A 24,876-nucleotide genomic window follows, 5' to 3' on the forward strand; every position below is an offset into this window, starting at 1 on the left:
ACAAATAGAAAAATTAGAATTTATTTTTACAAAATAATGACATGAAAACAATACTAACAGGACCAGAAAAAGACCCAGAGCAGGAGGGCTCCTGATCCAAGGACAGTCACAAAATCCATCCACCACCTTTTCCTCTGGATTTCCTGAAGGTCCCACACTGTGGTCAAGTACCCACTCATGGGAAAGCCCACAAGGCCACCACCACACTTGGGTCATCCTCCACAGACAGGATGAGGCTCTTCCTAACCCAGGCATCTCAAATGTTTTCTTCTCAGTTGTTTTCCATGAACCTCGGCTTGGAGTCCAGGAGGAGAAAGGAGAGAGACCCTCACATGTACTCGCCACAATCTGAGATGATCACTTTCTGTTTTGGCTTCCCATCTTTGCTGCCTTGAGCCTTTTGACACAAGGAGAAACAGGGGGTTAAGAAAAGAATCTCCAGTCCAGCCCACCCACCTGCCTGCCTCCACCAGGCACCCCTCCACCTGGATGGGCTGCCCTAGGCTCAGCTGAGGGGAAGACTGTCAAAGGAGGCAGTTCCTGGTGAACAAGGGCTGAGCATCTCAAGACAGGCTGCCTTGTTCTCAAGGGTTTAAAACACTCCTCCATCTGCTTCTTTATCCTGTCCTCCCCAAAACCTGTAAAAGAGGACTATTCCCCTCATTTTGGGTTACAGTTTAGTGAGAAGGCTGAGATCTTATTTATTGGTAGATTTGTGCTTTTACCAATAAATTAACCATGCTCGAAATCTTGTGCCTCAGTTTACCTCAACAGTTACCCATCCTTACAATCACTCTGTGAGGTGTGAGAATGTACAAGGATCATGCTCAATTTAAAGATGCAAAAACCAAAATGAGATAGAAAGCCTATGGGAAGTAGCCACGTCCTCCTCTTCCAAGAGACCACACCTGCACCCACACAAGAAGAACAGGACAAATGAGAGAGGAGGGGCAGGAAGAGAGGAGAGAGCCAGGGTCGCCTGGCCAAGTCCTACATCTGCTCATGTGCCAGCTCCTAGATGCATTTACAAGAAAGGTGCCAGGCTCAGGGTCTTTGGGCTCAAGGTGACCCTGCCCTCCAGGAGCTTTCCCTAATGATAGGATCATTTAGGACTAGGACAGTGGGAGCCACAGGACTCCCTCCTTCCCTCCTGTCTCTAACAGTCACCCCCAGCCCCAGCCCTCTAGAACAGAGCTCGGGGCTCTCTCTGCACACAGGGCTACATGCTCAACCACTGGTTAATGAACCAAGAATGGAAGGCAAATGCATTGGTTAAGCAGTGATTATCTGCACACGTAGTTCCAAGCACTGAAAATGAGGCATCTCGTCAGCTCTTAAGGATCCATTCTACTGAAGAGACACCACAGAAGAGGTTCTCAGCTGATGGCAAGACCGACTAGAGTGGAGGTCTAGCAGGGGACATCTCAGGGCAGACCACAAGATGCCGAGGACTCTGGGGAGCGGTGGTGGGGCAGAAGGACCCAACAGTCAGAGAGAGAAGAGAAGCTTGGGATCCCTCCAGAAAAGGGGGGATGTGGGGGTCAGCATCCTGTGCTAGGGACTGAGAGTAGGGGCCAGAGAAAAGTGACATAATCAGAATGATTCTTTTGAACAGGGGTTCTTAACTAGGCGGTCCATGGACAGATCTTGGGGCTCCGAGAATGCAGATAGGGAAGACTCTGCATCTGTTTTACCTAAAATTTAGCATTTCCCTTCATTCTGAATATAGGCCACAAACCACACTAGCATTAGCAGAAATCACAAACATCACATTACAGTTGTTGCAGATAATCTCAAAATATCCTTTATAGTCATTGTTTCTTCAAAATGACCTCAATGACTAGTTCTGCCTCTAGATTATAGCTTCCTTATCTACAGATTGTATTTTCATATAATTGGTCTCTTTTGTAACCCTGTGAATTTTACGTATATATTTAAGAACTTTATTCTGAGAAGGGGTTCACGGGTTTCCCCAGTCTGCCAAAGGGTTCATGAAACAAAAAAAGGATTGAGAAGATGACTGGGGACGGCATCCAAATGGCATCATGGGGAGAAAGAAGCCAGAGGTGGGGGGATAAGTCAGTAGGTTATTGCAAGAACCCAAGAATGCATGGATAATGGCCCTAGAGGGTGATGGCAATAGGAATGGAAAGGAGGGGCTGGATGTAAGACAGACTGGGAGGGAAGGATCACTAAGACTGGATGCAGGAAGTAAGGAAGTAGCAGGAGGGCCATGTCATTACCTAAGATGAGGAAGGCCAGGGAGGGAATTAAGCTGAGTTAAAGCTGTGTAAAAAAACCAATCTCATACCTCAATCTTCTGTACAACATCCATGCCCTCAGTTACTTCACCAAAGACCACATGCTTCCCATCAAGCCAGTCAGTCTTGTCACAAGTAATGAAGAACTGGGAGCCATTGGTGTTTGGACCAGAATTGGCCATAGAGAGCAGCCCTGGAGAAGAAAGAACAAGGACATCAGGGGCTTCCCGTGGGAACAAGCTCTGACTCCAGGAGTACAGGCAGTCATGCCAGTCCTGGGGAAAAGAGCCAGCCTAGCACACATGCCACCCAGGGGGTATCAGCTTCTTGTTCTTGACCCAAGCTTTCTGATTTCCAGTCCCCAGAAAACTCTTAAAATGCCCCACTTCAACAATATCTATAGCTGCTTCTTACAAAATACAACTTGACAATCAGCACAAGAAACAAATCCTAGAATTACTATATCCTGAGAGGCTGCTTTGTTTTGTTTTGGAGGAAGAGAAGTGGAAAAGGAAGGAAGAATGATGAAACCACATTGCTGCTAGATTAAAAGCATTTCTTAATTGTATACAATGCCAGTAGCATTGTTCAACTCAGCGCCCACAGCACAATGTGTGGGTATATTTAGTTGTATAAACAGATGCTGATTTCCACTGATTTAGGCCAGCACCCTTCTGAGCCTTCCATGATGGCCTCAGGAGCTGTGTGGGTCAAAAGCAAGCCCCCGGGACCAAGGACACTCAGCTGCGAGCTGAGCCAGGGTTCTGACAACCTACAGTCTGGCAGTCTTGAGACCTGCCAACCCTCTGAGAACACACCCTCAGGGCCTGGGGACAGACAGAGCCCAAACAGATGGTATTCTACCTCTTTACAATATCTGTGATTTCATCCAAAAGACCTCAAGCTGTAACCAGTCTCAGATTTCCTAGAAAATGAGGGGGTGTGAAAGCCCTGAGTTTAGTCCTACCTGGTCCTGTGTGTTTCAAAATAAAATTCTCATCATCAAACTTTTTCCCGTAGATCGATTTGCCTCCACTGCCGTTGTGGTTGGTGAAATCCCCTGCCTGACACATGAACTGGGGGATGATGCGATGGAAACTGCTCCCCTTGAAGCCAAAACCCTTTTCATGGGTGCACAGGCAACGGAAATTCTCTGGTTTGGGAAAATTCAACGAGTTTAGTTTAGAATAAGGTGATTTTCTTCCAGAACCTTTCCTGAGAAGGTTCTCTGTTAATTGTAACAATTTGTCCCCTGCCTTCCTGGCCTCAGCCTAGCCTGGGCTCTCTTCCTCCATCCAATCTTAACCCCTCCCTCTGTCCCCAAAGGTTTGGAGGTCACATAGAAGAAGGGTCAGATTTGCTCTCCTTGGCCCTAGAGGGGCCATCAAGGGAAAAGATACAGAAAGGAAAATCTTCCTAACAGTTAGAGCTGCCCAAAATACAATGGGCTGCTCAAATGGGGAGTCAGTTTCCTGTCACTGAAGGCCCTACGGTAGCCAAGCAGTCCCTGGGGGTAATGCAAGGAGAGCCAGGATGGAAGAAAACGAAGGGCAGCTTGCTCCCACCTACTGTCATGGGAACAACATCTGAACGCAGAAGCATCTGGATCCGGCCAGCTGGCTTGTTTCCAATCTTGATGTCCATGTACACTTGAGGGTTGGCTCTTGCTTTTTTGGCTGGGGGCTCTCCCTGGGGAAAAGATAAAAATATCATGAACATGAGCACTGGTAGCTGTTTTCTATTGGAAAACACATACACAGCACACACAGAGACATACACAGGCACACATACAACACAGACACACAGAAATACATAACACACACAACACACAGGCAACACAGTCACGTAACACACAACACACACATGCAACACAACAGGCACATACAAAAGACAAAACACACAATATGCAACACACAGAGAAACACAACACACACACGTGCGCAGACACCACCACCACCACTTTCAGACTTTAGTGCATATCCCACAAAACGTCCTATTATTCTTGGGCTTAAAAAAAATAACTTTTTGACCAATGTCTCACTATACCAGGGACCCCTCTCTGTCCATTATGTCAAGAATAACTCAAGTGAAGTGGGCAGAACCAGGAGGATATTGCACAAAATGACAGCAATATTATAAGAATAATCAATTGTGAAAGACAATTCCAAAGTACCTATGATGAAAAATATTATTTACCTCCAAAGGAAAAAACCTGATGATCTGAATGAAGATTGAAGCATTCTATTCTTTTACTCTACTTATATTGTTTTATTTTGCAACAAGGCTAATGCATTCCTTCACAAGCATAATTGATAACAAACTGCTTGTCTTTTCAAACAGGGGGGAAAGAAAGGGAAGGAAGGAAAGAATCTGGAACACAACATTTTAAAAAATAATTATAAAAAAAGTACATGTAATTGATAAATATTGAACAAAATAAAAAAGAAAAAAAAATTTAAAAGACATTTTTTTCCACTTGAGTGAGGGTAGAGTCCTGATGAAATGCTGGAAAGAGGCTGCCATACGATTCCTGTTAGAGCAGGACAGAGGCTTGTAGGTACTAAGGTACCTCCTAACTGTACACCTGCCACTTCAGTCCAGCTGGTCTGGCTAAACTTCTGGTTCTCTCTCACCTTTAATTTTCTACCCTGGGGCGGCTAGGTGGTACAGTGGATAGAGCACTGGCCCTGGAGTCAGGAGTACTTGAGTTCAAATCCAGCCTCAGACACTTAATAATTACCCAGGTGTGTGGCCTTGGGCAAGACACAACCCTATCGCCTAGCAAAAACCTAAAAAAACAACAACAAAAAATTTTCTACCTTGACCCATCTGTAATCACAAAATAGTCATCTTCCATCTGTCCATTATGCCATATCCTTCCAAGATTAAGTTTCCAGTTCATCTACCCCAAGTGATAGATATGACTCTGATTCACTGTGGTATCTGCATATTCCAATGCTAAGTATTGTTTTAGAAAGTTCCTAAAAGGTGAAAGGCTAAGCAATGGACAGCAATGGATAATGCATATTCAGAGCACAAACCCTCATCCTCAGCTCTCATCTCAGGAAGCTAAAAACAAAATCTTAGTCTTATAGACTACAGCCAGAAAGCAGGATCCTTACCCCTTTGAAAATTCTAACAAGAGGCAGCTAGGTGGCACAGTGGATAGATTACCGATCCTGGAGTCAGACAGACCTGAGTTCAAATCTGACCTCGGACACTTAATACTTACTTAGCTATATGACCTTGGATAAATCACTTAACCCCATTGCCTTGTGAAAATACAAAAAGAAAAGAAAGAATACAAAAAATACAAAATACAAATAAAAAAATACAAAAAAAAAGAAATTTCCATGATTTACGAAGTTCCTGACTTTATAAATCATTATAAATCATAAGTTGAGTGTCCGAATTCTTTCCACTTCCAACCTAGGCAGCTGGGCCAGAGTCAGGAAGACCTGAGTTCAATCCAGCCCCAGACCCTTACTAGCTGTGTGACCCTGGGTAAGTCATTTAACTATTGTCTTCCTCAGTTTCCTCAAATGTAAAGTTATTGTGAGTATCAAATGAGAGAATATTTGTAAAGGTTCTCAGCCCAAGGTCAACAGGCACACAGTAGGCACTTCCTTCCTCTTCATTTGACGTACCAATCAAGAGATCTATAATTTATTCAGCCTCTACTCAGGAAGGCTCGAGCCCTGTCATTTACCTCCTGGGCTTCCGATTTGGGAGGCTCTGATGCTCCTTCCTCTTTATTCTCTTCAAGTGTCTTCCCAGAAAATTTCTTCAACCACTCATCATCTGACCACACTGAGTGAAAAGAAAAGAAACACCACCAATGGTACGAGGTCCAGAACAGCAAGTGACCACTAAGTGGGGACATCCACTTCACCACTGCTTACTCATCAAGTGTCAAAGGACAAGCTGTCCCTCACAGCTAAGAGAAGAAAGGCTCATAATGGAAAATGCCACCCCCTTTTTATTTGTATAGGAAACAGTTCTTAGCCCTGGTGAGTAAAAATGGGGTAGAGGGCCAAAGGCATCCACTTGGAGGCAGGCATGTCTCCTCCTGGGGCTGCTAGGTCCAATGTCCATTCTCAGAGATACAGACAGGAAGATGAGCCAAAAGCAGGTGAGCTGCCAGAAGGAGCAGCTGTCTCTGAGACTCCTTTTAATCAATGCTGAAACTCAGGCAAGGAGGCTGGCAAACTCTCTGAGCCTCAGTTTACTTAATTGTAGAACTGGGACTGAGATTCTTGTGCCTTCCAAACTCACATGGTGACTGTTCTAAATTCATTTTAGAAACTAGAAAGTTCTACATGACTATAGGTTGATATCATTGCCCATCTCTAGTTAGTATCAGATAGAAAATCATAGGTAGTAAGTAAAAAAATAAAATTTTCCTCCAGAGTAGAAACAATGTGTATATTTTTGCCATAAAGATAAATCAACATTCTTGTCTCAGCTCCCCTGTCAATGGACAGTAGCTCTATCTCCACTAAAAAGGTATTTTTCTCCATTGCTATCCTCCTATTATACCAGATTAGTTTGTAGTAGAAGTCCTGTATAAGGAATATCAGTCAAGCAAGAACTTTGAATGCTGTGAAACAAGCTCAAGAATAATTATGGGAGACGGAGTCTCTCACTTACCTGGTCTGGAAGAACCTTCTTTAATTTTCATGGGTTTAGCCAAATTGACACGAATTGTCCTTCCAAAGAGCTCAGACTCATTCTGAAAAAGGTGAGAGTCGTACTCAAAAACTGTCCCGACAACATCTTTTGAGGTTCGCACTGCTGAAAAAGGACAAAAAAGCCCAGAGCTCCCACATCTCAAAGGCATCCCTTCCCAGCCGCCTCGGCCTGCTCCAGGCTCCTTTCCTCCCTGGCTGACTGGCTTCTCTTGCTTATCTCCCAAACCCACTAAGCCAGAGACAGGGAGAGAAGTATCCTTCCTCACTCACCAAGTCTTTGCCCAGTCCTTCCACAAGAGCCTTGAAAACCCTCCACTTCATTTCATAGAAGGGCCCTGGTTACAGTCAGTGGAACTGGGTTCCAATCCCACCTCTGATGATTACTCCACTATCCCCATCTGCACAAAAGGGAAGGGCACTGAGAGCCTTCTGTCTTTGGATCTGGAATTCACTATGCTCTCACTCCATTCCTTCCACATGAAGTGAAATCAAACTTTCCCAAAAGGCTGGAAGCACAGTCAGAGGAGCAGATTTGAACACTGGGGTGGTGCCTACAACCTCTGTGTTGTGTCTCCATGAGCTGTTTCCTCATCAAGTAAGGACCAGGTGACCACTGAGATCCCTTCAACTCCCAGTCCCAAGTCTGCATCTCAGCAGCCTCTTGTCCCAACCCCCTGTTTAGGAGCTTAGAGATAAAACCAACATACTCTGTGCTCCCCAAAATCATTTTGAATCCCTCTCTTAGATGTTTTCACTGAACCACTTTTTATCCATTTGAAAATCAAATTGTCCTAAGCTAAGCTCTCCTTCAGATCACCATCACTAAGCACAGGCTCTGGCCTTCCTCTAGGACTCCTTCCTCCAGGATGGATCTCACAGCTTCCTCTCCAGGCAGGCATCCTGGGAGATGAGCTGCCTATGCCCAAAGAGCCTTCTAACAGTCCCTTCTTACAATGCCTGGCCTTGGAGTCAAGAGGATGGGAGTTTGAATCTGGCCTCAGACACTTGACACTAACTAGCTGTGTGACCTTGGGCAAGTTACTTAACCATGATTGTCTCACATCTAGGGCCATCTCCAGTCACCCTAATTCATAACTGGTTCCTGGACCCAGATGACTCTGGAGGAGAAAGTGAGGTTGGTGACTTAGCACAGTCTCCCTTCACTCAAATCCAATTCATGTGCATGTCATGGCATCACCTCCCTGATATCATAGTCTTCATCAAGAATCAACAACAACAACAACAACAACAAAACATCTCACAGCGCCACACAAAATTCTGGGGGCTACATTTAGGGAGGACGTTGGCAGGACAAGGACAAGAGAGGTGAGCGTCCAGGAGGTGTTGGGAGGAGTAAGGAACGACTAAAGACCAGGTCCAGAGGAAAGGTTGAAAGAATTAAGGATATTTGGTCTAGAGGAGAAAATCCTTAAGGGGGGAAGGGTCACAAATGATGGTCTTTAATTATCTAGAGGGCAGTCATTTGGAAAAAGAATCAAACTTGTTCTGACAACCTCCTCTTACAGAAAAAAGAGTAAAAAGAGAAATTTACAAAAGGGCAAGATACAAATTTATGGCAAGGAAACATCTCTTAACAATTGCTGTTTAATCAATTTTTCAGTCACATCTGACTTGTCATGACACCATTTGGGTTTCTTTTTTTTGACAAAGCTACTGGAGGGGTTGGCTATTTCCTGTTCCAGATCATTTTACAGAGGAGGAAACTAAGGCTAACAATTAGGTGACTTGTCCAGGGTCGTACAAATCTAAACTCAGGTTCTCCTGACTCCAGGCCCCTTGCTCCATCTACTTCACCCTCTAGCAGCTCCTAACAAAGAGAGCTGGGCAAAAGTGTGCTAAGCTAAGGTTTCTTCACTGAAGGTCTTTCAGGGGAAGCTAGAAAACCATTCATTTGTTCAGGCCTCCTCTTGGGTTCTGGGTTGGTCCCGATGACCCCTGAGGGCTTTCCAACTCTTCAGCATCTGTTATCCTTCCTCTGCCTCTCCCTCTTCAAGTCATCTCCCAGGGCTTCTGGCATTGAGCTCTGAAGCCTTATCCTCTGGCCACCCTCTCCTGTTCTTCCACCTCCTTCCCTTGTACTCCTCCCATACCTGTTCTTCACCCTGTGGGCCCTGCAGTCTCTTGCCTTTTCCTTACTTGCCCTGTTTGTAAACCCAGTTCTTATCTCTCATTTCCCACCCTACCCTACTCAGTCCTGATCCTATAATTAACAATTCACTAAGACTCTTTCTCCATCCCTGCTTCCCTTGACTATCTGACCTTTGGCCATTTCTTCCCTGCAAACCTGTAACTGTGGGTAACTCCCGCTCTCTGCCTTCTTCCCCAACTATTCTCCTGTGACTAACCACTCCTGGAGGAAGTACTGATGACTGAACCCACTACAAAGGGACGCTATCCAGTTTCATCTGAGTCTTCGCTGATGCAATCCTTTACTCACATCTAAGTAATTCTCTATCACAATCCCCACAAGAACCGTTCAAACCTTCTCCCTCAAATTCTTAACCCGACACCCTCTTCCTCATCCATTCTAATCAGATCTTCCCTGAAAGACCAAAGCACTCTTCAATTCCCTTTACCTACTCCTCTAAAAGCTATCAATGGCTCATCCTCCACTGAGTTTCAGAGGAGGTAATATGGGCATCCTCCTGGCCAAGACTAGTCCTTTATCCAGCCCCTCCTTGCCTGCCTATTCTATGTCCTTACCTCTTTCTCCTGGGCATTTTTGATCTAGGCCTATCCACAGAACTCTTCTCCTTCATCTTATAAACATGCTCAACTCTCCCCTACTCTTTAAAATCAACCCAAAAAGCCCTTGCTTCATTTTGTTAATCACCCAAGCACTCATTACCCTGTCTTCTGCCCCACCATCCTGTTTAAACTACTCTCTCTACTACTAAACCCATCACCAAATCAAATTCTTTCTTTCTTTCCCACTCAGTGACCCTCCATTTCTGTTGTCCTTTAGATTCAGGGACACTGCAGTCTGATACCCTATGGCTCCTTCTCTTCCTCTTTCTCCCCACTAAAACACAGGCATCATTTGACTGCAGAAGTATGAAGCTGATGAAAATTCAGAAAACCACTGGGTCACTGGCAGGGAGGGAAAGAGGAAAGGAAGGAAAAGAAAGAAGGGAAGAAGGCACACCTACTAATTGCCAGTCATTGAGCTAAGTGCTTTATGGTGAGCCCCCCCCCCCAACGTCCTGATCTGCTCTAAGTCCCCTTGCTGAACTTGCAACTATGACCTACTTAAGGCATCTTTGTCCTTTTCCTTTATCACTGGTTCTGCCTGCCCTCTTATTGGCACCCTCTGCCCCTGCCTGAGGCCCTTTGTTTTCTAACTATTCCTTACCAACACCCTCTGCCCCTGGTCCAGCCACCGGTACACTTTTACTTGATTACTTGAGGCCACTGGCCTGCCTAAGGCTATGTCTGTCTTTGTTTAAAGGTGTTTTTTTTTTTTGCAAGGCAATGGGGTTAAGTGACTTGCCCCAGGTCACACAGTTAGGTAATTATTAAGTGTCTGAGGCTGGATTTGAACTCAGGTCCTCCTGACTCCAGGGCCAGTGCTCTATTCACTGTGCCACCTGACTGCTCCATCTCTGTGCTTTAACTCAATTACCTGTTCTGCCTGTCCCCCTTCTCAGCACTGTCTGGGGTCTTCTTTGACATCCAAAGCCCACCTGAACAAACATATTTTTATGCATTTATTGCTGCCCCTTGTTGGTGCCATTCATTCCTGGGGGCTCCTCTGGCATCCACAGTTTACCTCATACTTTTTTTTTTTGCTCCATGTTTCAAATCTATTTTTTAACTAGAGCCATCTCCCAGTTTATTCCATTGAGTTCCAGGGTTTAATGAATGCCAACTTGACTCAAAGACAGTCTGTGTCAGATAATTCATTCTAAAATACTTTGCATCGATCCCAATTTACAAACATTTTACAAATATTATCTCCACTGATCCTCACAACATCTTAGGAGGCAGATGCTTTATGACCTTCACTTTGGAGTTGGGAAATGAAGGCACTCAGGGTTATTCAACTTGCCTAGCTGCACAGCTAAGAAGAGTCTGAGGCTGAATTTAAAATCAGGTGTTCCCTGACTCCAGACTTAGCATTCTCTCGGTTACACCATCAAGATGCCTCTATGAATGAAGTAATACAAAGTGAAAAACATGAAACCAAAAGAACAATATACAAATAAAGAGTAAATAGAGTTAACATGAAGCAGCAACAAAACTTGGGACAATACCAAGTACAATGGATGAAGTTTGCCAAACTAGCAAAATGAGAGGCCCTGTATTTTTTACATTGGGGTCTCTCATTTTGCAACTGGTCAAATATATGTGGAAAGTGATAAGCTGTCAGTGGTAATCACACCTTTAGGAGAATTTGTTTATCAAATGATTTTAGGTAATGCACTGATTTGTTGGGAAGTGTATGTTATCAAATCATAAGTTTTGAATTTTTTTTTTTATAGAATAGAATTTCCCAATGTCTGTCCTTGGTCATCTTGTCCTTTCTCTGAACCCTTTCTTCAATGCATCCAACTCTTTGACTTTGTTCCCTCTATCTTTTGAGGGATTCCCAAATCTGCCTCTCTGTCAAGTCTTCTCAGAGCTTGTCTATCTCTTGGCTATCTCCACCTCACAGAGTGAAAATGATAACAGGTCAAATGGGCAAGGGACTCAGGGATGGAGGAAGACAGTATTACTGGGATGCTGCTTTGAACCTGTTACTTCAAACTCAAATGATTTAAAGCTGAACTCATGTTTCCTTTCCCCCAAAAACTGACCTTTCTCCTAACTTCTCTTTCCATTAACAGTGTCATCAATATGCATTAAAGCTGGAGTCCCATTTAATTCTCCCACTCCTCAACCTCATCCCAATCACTGTATGAAAACAACTAGGGGTCAAAGCTTGTCCATCCTGCCAGACAAAATGGCTTAATCCCTGCCTCCGGCCCTCCCTTTCATTCCCAGAGCCCTTCAGCTCTTATGGCCCACAGAGCTAGACCAACTTCCAGCCTGGCCTCGCCTAACATTCCTTCAGTACAACAATCAGGGACAATTTGGGGCTGTCTACAATGGAGAATATCATCTGTATCCAGGGAAAGAATTGTGGAATTTGAACAAAGACCAAGGACTATTACCTTCAGTTTAGGGAAAAAAACCAGATATCTTATTGTCTGATCTTGCTATCTCTTTTACTTTATGTTTCTTCCTTAAGGATATTATTTCTCTCTCATCACATTCAATTTGGATCAATGTATACCATGGAAACTATGTAAGGACTGACAAATTGCCTTTTGTGGTGGTGGGAAGTAAGATTAGGAGAAAAATGGTAAAACTCAAAATAAATAAAATCTTTAAAATTTAAAAAAATGGCCTGCACCATTCCCTCACACTTAGCAAAGATTCTTCTGCAACTGATCTTTTTATGGTTGGTATCATTTCCCTCTATTAGCTCAAGAAAGAAAGTTTTATGCTCAAGTCTACCTTTGTATACCAGCAGCAGCAGTATCTTGCAGAGTATGTAGGTAAGTCTTTGTCCTTTGCTCATGGGCTGCGTGACCTTGGGTCTGTCACTTACCATTGACAAGCTTTCATTTTCTAATATGTAAGATGGGAGTGTCATTGCTTTTACTGTCTTCCTAATAGTAGATGTATTTAATACTTATCATAATTAAAAGCTATGAAAATGCTAAATTATAAACATACATTGCTAGCATAATACAAGGACCTGAAATTTCATCTTTTTTCAGTAGTCCCTCTGCCAAGGCAGATCACAGCCCTTCTCTAATTTAGCAGAAAGCCAGCAAGAATGGTTTGGACAAACATGCCACCCTTCTGCAGCCACTGTGGTGCTGAGCCCTCCAAACTCCAACAAACAAAAAGTCTATCCCAAGGATCAGGCTGGAAGCCTCTGGCTTCCAGAGCTGAGGTTTCACTGGCAGTCTTTAAAGACCCAGAATGACTTCCAGTTTGTGAGCTATCAGAACAGAACTCAAAACTCTGTGGGGAATTTTTTTTATTCTGGTCCTGTGATTTCCTTGGTGGAAGATCTTTAGTCTGGATTGGTCCTCATTTAAAGCTCACTGGTAACACGTCTCTGACTTATTCTCTTGGAGAATTAGTTATCTGGGACACTAAAAAGTTGGTGGCCAGTGGCAACAATCACAGTTAGTTATGTATCAGGAGCAGGATAGGAGCCGGCAGAATTCTTGTCTCCAAAGCAGATCTCTTTCTCTACTCTAGCAGAGGGATCAAGGAAGATGTCCTTGTGATTTCTCCCATCTCTCTCTCTTTCTCTCTCTCTCTCTCTCTCTCTCTCTCTCTCTCTCTCTCTCACACACACACACACACACACACACACACACAAACATTCTCTCTCTCATCTTGATCATCACAAAACAAGTTCTTTTTGTGCCCAATGTAAAATGATGCTGGGTTGTAAGCAGGTACAAAGTAACAACTTTTGAGATAGTGATTTTTCCCACTGTAAGTCAAGGTTATTGTTCATCAAAAGTCAAGAACAGCTTTAAACTAGAGACAAACTGGTTATTTTAAATAGAGATATGTTTAGCAGATAGAAACAAATAATGTATAAAATGTATAAAATGTATAAAACTTAGTAGGAACATTAGTAAGAAATAAGGAACACAATGCATACCATGTTATCGATAGCTGCTGCAGCATCCTACAGAGAGAGGGAACAACAACAAAAAGTCAGTTACCATGTTGTAAAAACTACAATGCATTCTAATTGGGTATTTAAATAGAAATTACGACTTAAAAAAAAATAACATTAACCATTCTCTCATGTAATCATCAAAGCAAGACTCTTTCCAAGGTGGGCCAGCTCTACCTTTCCCTAGGCAATGTCAGTATACCCATGGATTCAATCATTACCTCTAAACAGATAGCTCCAAATCTATATCATCTACTCCTAATTTCTCCCTTGAATTTCTCCTTCTTATTGTCTGCCAGACATCACTAAGCTATTTGGTAAATACCTCAAAATCAGCAAGTGCAAAACAGAACTGGAGACCTCACCCTCTCCAAACTCAGTCCTCCTCCTACTGTTCCCATTTCCACCAGTAGCCCCACCAAACTCCCCAGCTATGGGAGTATGCACCCCTGAAGGCTTCATCAATGCCCATAGCCAACCAGCTGCCAGTCCTCTATTCACACATGTCTCATGACTTTTCTTTTTTTTCCACTCATAGCTTCTCCTAGTTTAGGAACTTTTTATCTCTTGCCTTAATCACTAGCCTGCTCTTCCTGCCTCTAGTCTCTTCTCCTAGACCCAATTTCCAAAATGACATTTCTCAAACACAAATCTAACCATATCACCCTAATCTCTCCCTCTTCCCCCAAATCTTCAATGGTTCCTGCTGCTCCTAGTGTAAAATACACACTGCTTGGGCAGGCACTTAAAGTCCTCCATAAACTATGACCAAAGAGTGATACAATGGATCACACCCTCCAAACCAGCAATACCCATACTAGGTCTCTATAAAAAAAAAAAATCAAAAAAATGGGAAAAATCCCACATATTCCAAAATATCCATAACAGCTCTTTTTGGAGTGGCAAAGAATTGGAAATTGAGGGGATGCCCATCAATCAATCGGGGAATGGCTAAACAAGCTGTGGTATATGAATGTTACAGAATACTACTGTTCTATAAGAAACCATGAAAGGTCAGACTTTAGGGAAGTATGGAACGAATTACATGAACTGATGCTAAGTGAAGGGAGCAGATCCAGAAGAATATTATACACTTTTACAATAACATTGTGAGATGATGAACTATGATGGATGCAGTTCCTCCCAGCAGTTCAGAGAGCTTAGCAACATCCAGATGGGGGAAAAAAACCAAACTAAAATAAAAAAACAAACTATAGAATTTGAATGAACATTGTATTCACTTTTTAAAATTTTCTCTTATGTTTTTCTTTCCTATCCCATGGTTTTCTTTCTTTTCCCTTAGTCCTAATTCCTCATTTAGAAAATAACAAATATGTAAACATGTTTTTTAAAGATCTGTATTTATTTTAAGGCATTGAGTTTAAGTGACTTGCCCAAAGTCTCACAGCTAGACAATTATTAAGTGTCTGAGGTTGGATTTGAACTCAGGTCCTCCTGACTCCAGGGCTGGTGTTCTATCTACTGCCCCACCTAGCTGTCCCCTTAAACAATTTAAACACAAATGTACATGTACAATATTCACTAGTCTGTTTGTCTCTGAGGGGAAGGGGGTGGGAAGGGAGGGTGGAAGGAAATTATGTAACATAAATATGCATATGGATGAATGCTGAAAAACTTTCATAACATGTAATTGGAAAAATAAAATATCAATAAGAGAAAAAAGTCTTCCATATTGTGGAGGGCTTTCCTTTCCAATCTTGACTATTACCCACTTTGATTCTCTGTTGCCACCCCCTGGGTCTGATGGCTGCTTTACACACACACACACACACACACACACACACACACACACACACACACACCGCATCCCATCTTGGGCCTTTGGATACATTTGAGGGCTCCCCATGCCACCTCCCAGTGGCCTCTTCAAAAACACAGACCATCCCTACACCATGCCTTCCCTGGTCCAGGGTCCTGCATGCCATCACCCATTATTAGCATACTTTCCCTGCTAAACTGCTGTGAATTACTTTATATAACCTTCATGGTATAATCTTTATACAAAACAGATGTATACTTTGTTTACTTGTATGATTATTAAAGCGCCCCCAGTAAAATGTAAGCTCCTTGAGGGCAGGCAAATTTTTGTTTTTGTCTTAGTATGCCAAGCACTTGGATAATGATCTGCATATAGCAGTTGCTTAATCAAGATTTCCTGAAATGAAAAGAGTAGTTCCTGAGAAGGCCTTCACCCTGAAAACCAGCATAAATTTCACTGGGATTGACAATGAAAACCCCCCATTTGTAAATAAACTCCAAGTGATGCCCCAAGGAAGAATAGTTCATGTTGTAGTCAAAAGACAAAACAAGGAAAATCAAAGCTCTCAAAATTGTTTTAAAATGGTGCGCTTCTGAAATAGATGCCCTTTAAATGAGGAGCAGCTACCCAAAGTGTAATACAAGAATGAGACTTGATATGAAGCCCAAAGAGATTCACAGCAAAATGCAATGAACTTCACTAAACAAAGCAATGGGAACTGGGAAAACAATATACACCATGACAACGACATAAACAGAAAGACTGACCACTCAAAATAACCAAACCATCTTGGGTATCTGTCGAACTCAGGTTCTCCTGTTTCAAGAGCTGGTGTTCTATCCGCTGGGCCACCTGGTTGTCTCCAGCCCCCAAAAGGAATTTCATGATAAGACACATTGCTACCAACAGAGTTCAAGAAAAAAAAAAAGAAACTGATCCAAGTTTGTCTCCAAAAAAACCCAAAAGCAAATCCACCTTCCTCCTTCTTTGCAAAGGAAAAGGACTGTATATACCACCAGATTTAGAAAATGGTCTAGTCAGTTTTGTTGAACTGATTTTTCTTCCTAATATGGATGACTATAGGCATGAGCAGGAGATAAGAAAGGATATATTTGTTAATGAAAATGATGTAAGGGGGCGGGCTGGGGAGGGCGGCTTGGCGGGGAGGGGGGCCGCGGCATCGGTGCGTTGCCTTGCTGGGCCGCGGCCGGTGGTCAGGAGGGAGAGAGAAGGAAGAGGAGGAGGAGGAGGAGGAGAATCATAGAATTTCAGAGTTGGAAGAGATCAGCAGCCTATATTTCAACCCACAACTGAAAAAATATCATTGTAAGATCATCCATCTTCTGCCTGCAAGGTCCAAGGAAGGAAGACCATCACCTCCCAAGGTTATACTTTAAGAAAACTGGGAGAGAAAAATACATGCCTTTTTAACAGAATCTGGAATAGAAACATCTTGAAGATTTGACAAAGTCAATGAGTACTCTTATCATTGAAGCTTTTTATGGAGGATCCCATAAACAACTGGTCAATCTCTTACAAGAAGACATAGAAGACTGTGTACTTTATACTCTCCCTACAAAGAAATGGCATTGGAGAGCACGAACATCTGCCTTGTATTTTGCCCAAAATGTTCCAGTTAGTGATAATTACAGGTAAAGTGAGTTAGGGATGCTTCTGATTTGGGACTTGCCTAGTGATTATATTGAACACATTGATTTTGTGTTGACTTCATATTACTTTTTAGTTAAATACCTTTTAACTGCATTTCTTGACATAGTGAGTTTTATGTTGATTTTTTTATGATTGATTGCTGAAGATGCCAGCTCACTGGAAAAATGTTGCAGTGTTTCAAAGAGATCTTCTAAAAGAGGGCGTTTCTCCTACACTCCCTTAAACCATTTTGTTCTGTCCATTATTTGGCGAGGCCCTTTTCAGAATCATCATAGAATCATCATTGATTCTTAATTTTCTTTATTGACAAGAATTGTTGCTTAGACAGCGACATGCATTTTGCTCAGGCAGACACAGAAATTTATTGAGATGATAAATAGGGTCCCTAATGGAAGAAGAGTCATACAATCAGATATGGAAGGAAAAAGAGGTGAAACACCAGTGATGATGATTGAATGGGACATAGTAGCTTTTTTCCCCCCATACTCTTTGTATTAGTGTCCTTTTGCCCCCTTTCCCTCATGATGGAGTAGTTGTATGAGGGATAGAGAGGAAGGCATACGGGAATGGAGGGGGTGGGGGGGGCAGGCATCCCTTTTGCTGTCATTTACACCCTGACTGAAAAACCATCAATTTAAGTTATATTAAAAAACAACAATCTTATATAGTACCTACTATGTTTCAGGTACTGTTTTACAATATTATCTCTTTTGATAACTCAAAACAACCCTGGGATTATTATTCCCATTTTATGCATGATAAACTGAGGCAGATAGAGTTAAATACTGGTCACACAGCTAGTATGTGTCTAAGGCCACTTTGAACTCAGCTTTTCCTGATTAGAGGGCCAAAGCTTTATCCATTGTACCAGATCCTTATATCCATGATTGTTGGGCTATATGAAGAAACTTCCATTTCTCAGGCTGTGTCCCTCTCTGTCTATCCAAACCATTCAGCATTCATCCAGAAAAAATTATAATTAGTAGGCAAAAAAGGCTCCTGTAACAGGCACTGGGGCTATACATAGGAAAAATAGGCAAAAAAAAAAAAAAGAGTACTTGATCTCAAGAAACTTAAATTCTTCAGAGGAGAAATAGTATATTTCAAGATAAGTAAGTGCAAAATACAAGGTCTCAGTGCATTTTTAATAAACTTCTGTAACTTAAAACTTCAAAAGTATCACTTTTGGGATGCCTTGTATATGTAAAATAATTTGAGGGTCTATGAACTTAATAGATCAGAACATGCCCATGTGTATGTGAGAGGTTATAGTAATTGAGCTCAGTATTTAAGGAAGGAAATAATTATAAAGAGAAAATATGATACACAGGGATCATCAGTAGGAAAAGAAATTAATTATTAATAGTAATAAATTCATATTGCTAAGGACTTTGATTGGGAAAGATTTGAAGAATTGAACATAATAAAATGAACTGCTTGCTTCCAAATGCCACAATTCAGAATTACTTATTTTGATTGCGGTTGTCAAGAGGGCGCACTTTATTCACAAGACAGTGAAACTTTAAACAAGTATATCAAGTAGAAGCAATTTTTTAATTGACAATAATGACAAAGTAGTTTACTTAAGGCGGAGATAGGGAGTAAAAAAAACTCAGCATTTTCAAGACCCTATTATAATATATTACTTAAGCTGAAGTTATACAGTAGAGTTAATTTTGTGATACATCTTCATTTAACTTTACAACTGTATACAACAGCAATTCAGCAGAGATTCAAACATCAACATTCATCTTTTCTATGCCTGTGTGCTTCCATTTTGAATATTCTAAATAAAGTTATTGTAATAAAATATACACATATGCACTGAAACCTATGCACATATATAAACACATACATGTGTATTGTATGTTTACAATGTATATGTGTATTTATGGATGTATATGTGTAGGTGTGTATATACACACCTTTATAATTGCTCTTGGGCTTGGAATGTGTGTGTTTTGCATTGCTCTCCCTCTGAAGCAGAATTAGTTTGTAGGAGTATTTAAAACAAACTGTTGGTCACTTTCTCTTATATTAAAAACCTCATCTCCAAAAAAAAAAAATGATGTAAGGGGGCAGCTAGGTGGCATAATGGATAGAACACCAGCCCTAGAGTCAGAAGTACCTGAGTTCAAATCTGGCCTCAGACACTTAATAATTGCTTACCTTTGTGACCTTGAGCAAGTCACTATTAACCCCACTGCCTTAAATTAAAAAAAAAAGAAAATGATATAAAACCAAAAAACATTGAAAAATATTTCATTTGTTTCTCACCTCCGCCAACTCAAATTCAACAAATGCAAATCCTCGATGTTTTTCTAAGAGAGAATACAGAAATGAACAGTTAGATTTCACAATTTCATGATTGCTATTTATTTGTCCTTCATTCTCAAAGAAGACTAAAATATCAGGGAGGTGATACCTTGACATACAAATAAATTGGATTTGAGTGAGAAGCTATGCTAAGTCACCAGTCTCATTTTCTCCTCCGGAGCCATTTGGGGCCATGGGCCAGATATGAATCAGGATGACTGGAGATGACCCTGATTGCAAGACAATCAGAGTAAAATGACATGCCTAAGGTCACAGCTAGTAAATGGCAAGTATCCCAGGCTGGATTTGAACTCAGGTTCTCCTGTTTCCAGAGCTGGTGTTCTATCTGCTGGGCCACCTGGTTGTCTCCAGCCCCCAAAAGGAATTTCATGATAAGACACACTGCTACCAACAGAGTTCAAGAAAAAAAAAAATGAGAAACTGATCCAATCTGCATCAGAAAATATTCTTTTAAGATGCTACCTAGCCCATTTAGGAATTATTCATGTGATCCAGGAACTTTTCTAGATTTAGCCTGGAAACATCAAGAACAATGAACATCTGAGAAATACAGTTAACTATTTCACTTCAATATATCTAGAGCTTTGGGGCGGCTAGGTGGCACAGTGAATAGAGCACCAGCTTTGGAGTCAGGAGTACCTGGGTTCAAATCTGACCTTAGACACTTAATAATTAACCTAGCTGTGTGGCCTTGGGCAAGCCACTTAACCCCATTACCTTGAAAAATCTAAAAGAAATAAAGAAATAAAGAAATAAATATATCTAGAGCTTTGTGACTTGATCAAGGTATATTGGGTAGACCACAGCACTTAGTCTTCAACTGTCATAACCTGATGAGCAGCCTCTTGTGACTGAGTATTGGCTGATAATCACCAGCCTTCCCAGGCCAGCAGGGCCTGCCAGGACTTGTGGTCCCTGCATACTAAGATGAAGCCCTGGGAGAATGCACTACAGGAAGAGCAGCTCCATTTAACTGAAAATATATGTTAACATGGTTGATGACATCAGAATTTTAAATATCATTGGAGGGGCAGCTAGGTGGCATGGTGGATAGAGCAGTGACCCTGGAGTCAGGAGGAACTGAGTTCACATCCAGCCTTAGACACTTAATACTTACCTAGCTACATGATCTTAGACAAGTCACTTAACCCCATTGCCTTGTAAAACAAAAACAAAAACAAAACAACATTGGCTAGGAATAAGTTCTGCTAACCTTTGCTTACAAGACTGCTGGGACAACAGTCCACAATTCAATCCACCATTGACTATTCTTGAACAAATACATTTCCATACCTCCAGTGTACACATATCTCTATAACACAGCCCAGTGGGAAGCATTCTGGGGCATGCTCCTTGCTGTGGAGATAGGCCCAACTTGACCGGAGAGGCCAGATGCATGCAGTGACCAGAGAACAAAGTAACATAGAGCAGGGTGGTGGAGTGGAGCAAGAAGACCCAAGCTGGTGCCAGCTCTGAACCAGCTATAAGGGAGCTTGGGGAAATCGTTCATCCAACTTTCTGAGTTGCAAGTTTGTTATGAAGGAAATAAGAATTATAACCTTTATGCTCATTATTCTCAAAAAGTTGCTGTGGGGGAAGCATTATGTCAAACACTAGAGAATTATAAGAAATTTCATATAATAATATAAACTTACTACCCTGACATGGTAACAGCCTGCACTTTTGGAGAAGGGAAAGTCATGGAAATCCTCTTGGCTGGGGGGGCCAGGCATCAGTCCTGGGGATCAGGTCCTTGGCCCCTCTTGGCCACCAGCTCTGCTGTGCCCCACTGCTGGGGAGGTTCAAGTTCTATTACCCAGATTAGGAGGTGCCCCAGTGTGCTTCCCACTGGGCTGTGTTATACAGTAATATGTGCACTGAAGGTATAGAAATATATTTGTTGAATGAATAATCAATAACTGACTGAATGACCTAGCTGTGTGGCCTTGGCAAGCCACTTAAGCCCATTGCCTTGCAAAAAAAAAAAAGCCTAAAAAAAAATAAATGACTGAATTGTGGTCTGTTGTCCTGGCAATTTTGTAAGCAAAGGTTAGCAAAACTTATTCCTAGTAACTGACTGGAGACCCACTGGACAGACAAACAGAGTGAAGGGTTTAATCAAACTCCCAATTTCAAGGGGAAAATGAATAAATACTCTAATAAATACTTTAAATTATTTTCTCCTATTGTAAAACTTTTCATTTAAATAGTCAAATATGTAAAAAATGGCTCAAAGGCCAAGTCAGTCTTCTCCTCAGTTCAACAGTCAAAAAATTTTTACTGAATTAGATTCAATTCCCACACTAGCTACTTGGTATACAACGTCAAAAACTAATTAGTGCCTGTCTGGCAAGGAGACCTGCCCAAAGGAATGGAGAGAGAATGATGAGTCCACAGCTGACTGGGAGCCAGCCACCTGAGCTGGACCAAAGGAACTCACACTGATGGGGGGTGGGGGGATAAAGACCAGAAAAGCACTTCCCATAACTTATTCTGGGGCCATGAACTTCACAAGGACCCTGGGAGGCTGGCATACCTATTACCTTCACTTCACAGATGAGGAAAGTGAGGTTCACCGAATTGAAGCAATGTAGCCAGAATGAGAGCTCTCTTAAGTATCTGAATCCTGGTTTTCTGGACTCCCAGACCAATGTCCTCCCAACCACATTGCTGACTTAAAGCAATTCTCTCTTCCCAGGTCTGATAACCCTCCAAAGGCTGTTCCTTCGGTGAAGGCACAGCTGTCACAACAAATCAGAGGGTAATTTAATTTTCCTTTGATGCTTCTGAGCTTTTCTCCCTAAGAGAAAGAAAAAGGCATAATAAACATGGTCACCTGTTTCATAATCCAGGGGGATCTGAATGTCTGTGATGTCTCCAAAAGGAATAAAAGCTGCATGAAGGACCTTCTCATCCACCTCCTCGGCAAGACCACCTGCGAATGAGCCAAAGGCACCTTTTCAATTCTCCTTCACAAATACTATCATTCCTTGGTTAGGGAAGAGAGTCCAAGGCAAGGTCTAAGCTGGGCTGCCCTGGGCAAGGCCCTTACTCCCAAGCGGGCCTCATCTATAGAAGGCTGACCCATGATGTCTGCCAGAGCTTACAGCTCTAAATCCTTGGTGTAATGTTCCTGCCTTGGGCACAGAGATGATGCCCTGGGAAGGACCTCACATCTACGATGGACCCAATGTGTAAGTGGTATTGACAGCTAAAATCTTTGAAATGATTATTGTGTATTGGGCACATCTGATCCTCACAATAATCAGGGCAAGTTCAGGATTGTTTTACATGTGATGAAACTGAGGCAAATGGGGTTAAATGACTTGGCCAGGATCACACATCTCTAAGCCTTTGCACAATCTGAGGATACGCCTCTTCTTCCCTTGTGTGTGTGTGTGCGTGTCTCTTCTCAAGACTATAAGCTGCTGGAAGAGCAGGGATAGTTGGCCTTTGTGTTTTCTAAAAGGGTGGTCCACAGAAGAGTTTTAAGCAGAATAATAACAAGTCAGATGGTTCACGAGAAAGTCTAGTTTGATCCAAGAAGGGGCTCCTAGTGAAGGGGAGAGAGGAGGAGTTGGAAAGGAGGAAGGCTTCTGTAGTATTATCCTAAACACAGAAGATCCTTGGCGAACAAGAATTTAGTTACTCCACAACCATTTATTATAGTCTATGATGTCCAGACGAGGGGCACCACCAGACACTAGCAGCACTGGCTTAGGTGACTGCTGGGGCTAGTTCTATTTGGGACACTGGGAAAGGTCTAGAGCCGAGCCAATGTCCCAAAATTCAAAAAAAAAGGGAAGAGAATGGATTTGACAAAGTCTAGCTGATGAGTCTGACTTTAATACTAGTCAAAGATGTAGAACAAATATTAGAGATGGTTAGGGAACCTCTAGATAAGAGATGAGGCTAGGAAGCAGAGTGGATGGATGGCCAGGCTCAGAACTGACCCTGGGCAAGTCGCTTCACCCTGTCTGCCTCAGTTTCCTCGTGTGTAAAATGGGCCAGAGAAATGGCCAACCAGTCCAGCGACTTGGCCAGGAAGCCCCCACAACTGGAAGGGCAGGACCACTGTCTTCTGCCTTTCTTGTGTCCCCATCACTTGGTAGGATGCCTGTCAGGATGGCCCCAGAGGAGAAAGTGAGGCTGGTCAAGGAAGGAAGGTCAGGTATCACCATCCTCCTCCTCCTCCTCCTCCTCTCTTCCTCCTCCTCCTCCTCCTCCTCCTCCTCCTCCTCCTCCTCCTCCTCCTCGGGTCCTGGGCCATAACAGGCATTTAACAGATGCCGGTGCGTGTCCTCACCGGAGTCCCCTTGACCTCTGACATCACAGGTCTCACCCCGCCCCCCCAAGGCCAAAGGCAATGCACACATTCATTAATCGCCAGCTGGATGCAACGCCCTCAAGGCGCTCCAGCCGGGAGATGCCCGAGGCCCCGCCCCCAACACCATCTGCGCCGGCGCCGGCCCCGCCCCCAGAAGTCAGCCGGGCCGGGCGCGCTCGGGTCTCCTCCGGGTCTCGCGATAGTTCTGCACGCGCCATCCCTCCTCCACCCCAGGCCCGGGGCGCGGAGCCTCCGCCGGACCGCCCTCGCCGGGCCGCCATCCTCAGGCCTCCTGCGGAGCCCCCGACCCCGGAGACCGCGCATCTCACTCACCCACATAGAGGACCCGCTTGGTGGCGGCCATCTCGCGCCGGGCTGCGGCCCCGGAAGTCGACGCCTCCCGGCCCTCTATTTCCGCCCCGGCGCAGGAGGCCTCCAGCAGCCATAGGCCGGCCTCGCCCGGGGGAGCCTCAGTGCGCAGGCGCGGCTGGGGGCGGGCGCCGCGTCACGACGCGCCCGTCTCCTGGGGCCGGAGGGAGGCGCGGAGAAGAACCGTTCCGGGCAGGCTTTGAAAACTGACCCTGGCCCCGAACTAGGCACTTGAAAGAGCAGAAAAATGCTTTTGTCTTCCCTCAGGCAGCTCAGAGTCTAAACAAGGGACCCGACCCGGGGCCCAGGGATCGGGGAAGGGCGTTTTGACCCGGAAGTCGTTCATCAGTGTTCCGCGGAGGGGCCGCTAGGTGGCGCTGTGGCGAGCCGCAGAGGCCGGAGTTCAAATGTAACAGCCCCGGGTTGACCTTGGGCGAGTCCCTTCGCGCCGTCGCCCCACCCGCAGCCAAAGGGAATGTGCCCCGCGAGGCTTTTGGAGGAGACCCACGGGATGGCCTTGGCGATAACAAAAGTGCACCCACGGGGTCTTCAGGGTCTAGAAGAATGGGATGACTTTTTTTTTTCAATAAGATTTTTTGAGTTTTACAATTTTCCCCCCATTCAGGCTTCTCTCCCCCACCCCCGCAGAAGGCAGGCTGAAGACTTTGTTTTTTAGGTTTTTGCAAGGCAAATAGGGTTAAGGGGCTTGCCCAAGGCCACGCAGCTAG

The 24,876-nt window shown here is 43.5% G+C and overlaps 1 protein-coding gene across 2 annotated transcripts; it reads right to left on the bottom strand.

Annotated features, from left to right (window-relative positions):
- PPIE (peptidylprolyl isomerase E) lies at nt 1-24,451 on the bottom strand. Of its 2 annotated transcripts, XM_074217619.1 has the most exons (10): nt 24,113-24,449; nt 22,289-22,387; nt 19,393-19,436; nt 13,647-13,673; nt 6,912-6,993; nt 5,971-6,071; nt 3,827-3,950; nt 3,229-3,414; nt 2,312-2,454; nt 3-397 (listed from the first exon to the last, which is right to left on the bottom strand). In XM_074217619.1, exons 1-10 carry the CDS (start codon nt 24,141-24,143, stop codon nt 329-331), a joined length of 906 nt encoding a protein of 301 aa, XP_074073720.1. In that variant the 5' UTR covers nt 24,144-24,449; the 3' UTR covers nt 3-328. The 2 variants fall into 2 exon arrangements, with proteins under 2 accessions (XP_074073721.1, XP_074073720.1); XM_074217620.1 differs by lacking the exon at nt 13,647-13,673 and having other exon boundaries at nt 1-397; nt 24,113-24,451.
- Nucleotides 24,452-24,876: the final 425 nt, after the last annotated feature.

The sequence above is a fragment of the Macrotis lagotis genome, chromosome 1 (genome assembly GCF_037893015.1).
Source record: "Macrotis lagotis isolate mMagLag1 chromosome 1, bilby.v1.9.chrom.fasta, whole genome shotgun sequence".
In the NCBI taxonomy this organism is placed as follows: Eukaryota; Metazoa; Chordata; class Mammalia; order Peramelemorphia; family Peramelidae; genus Macrotis; species Macrotis lagotis.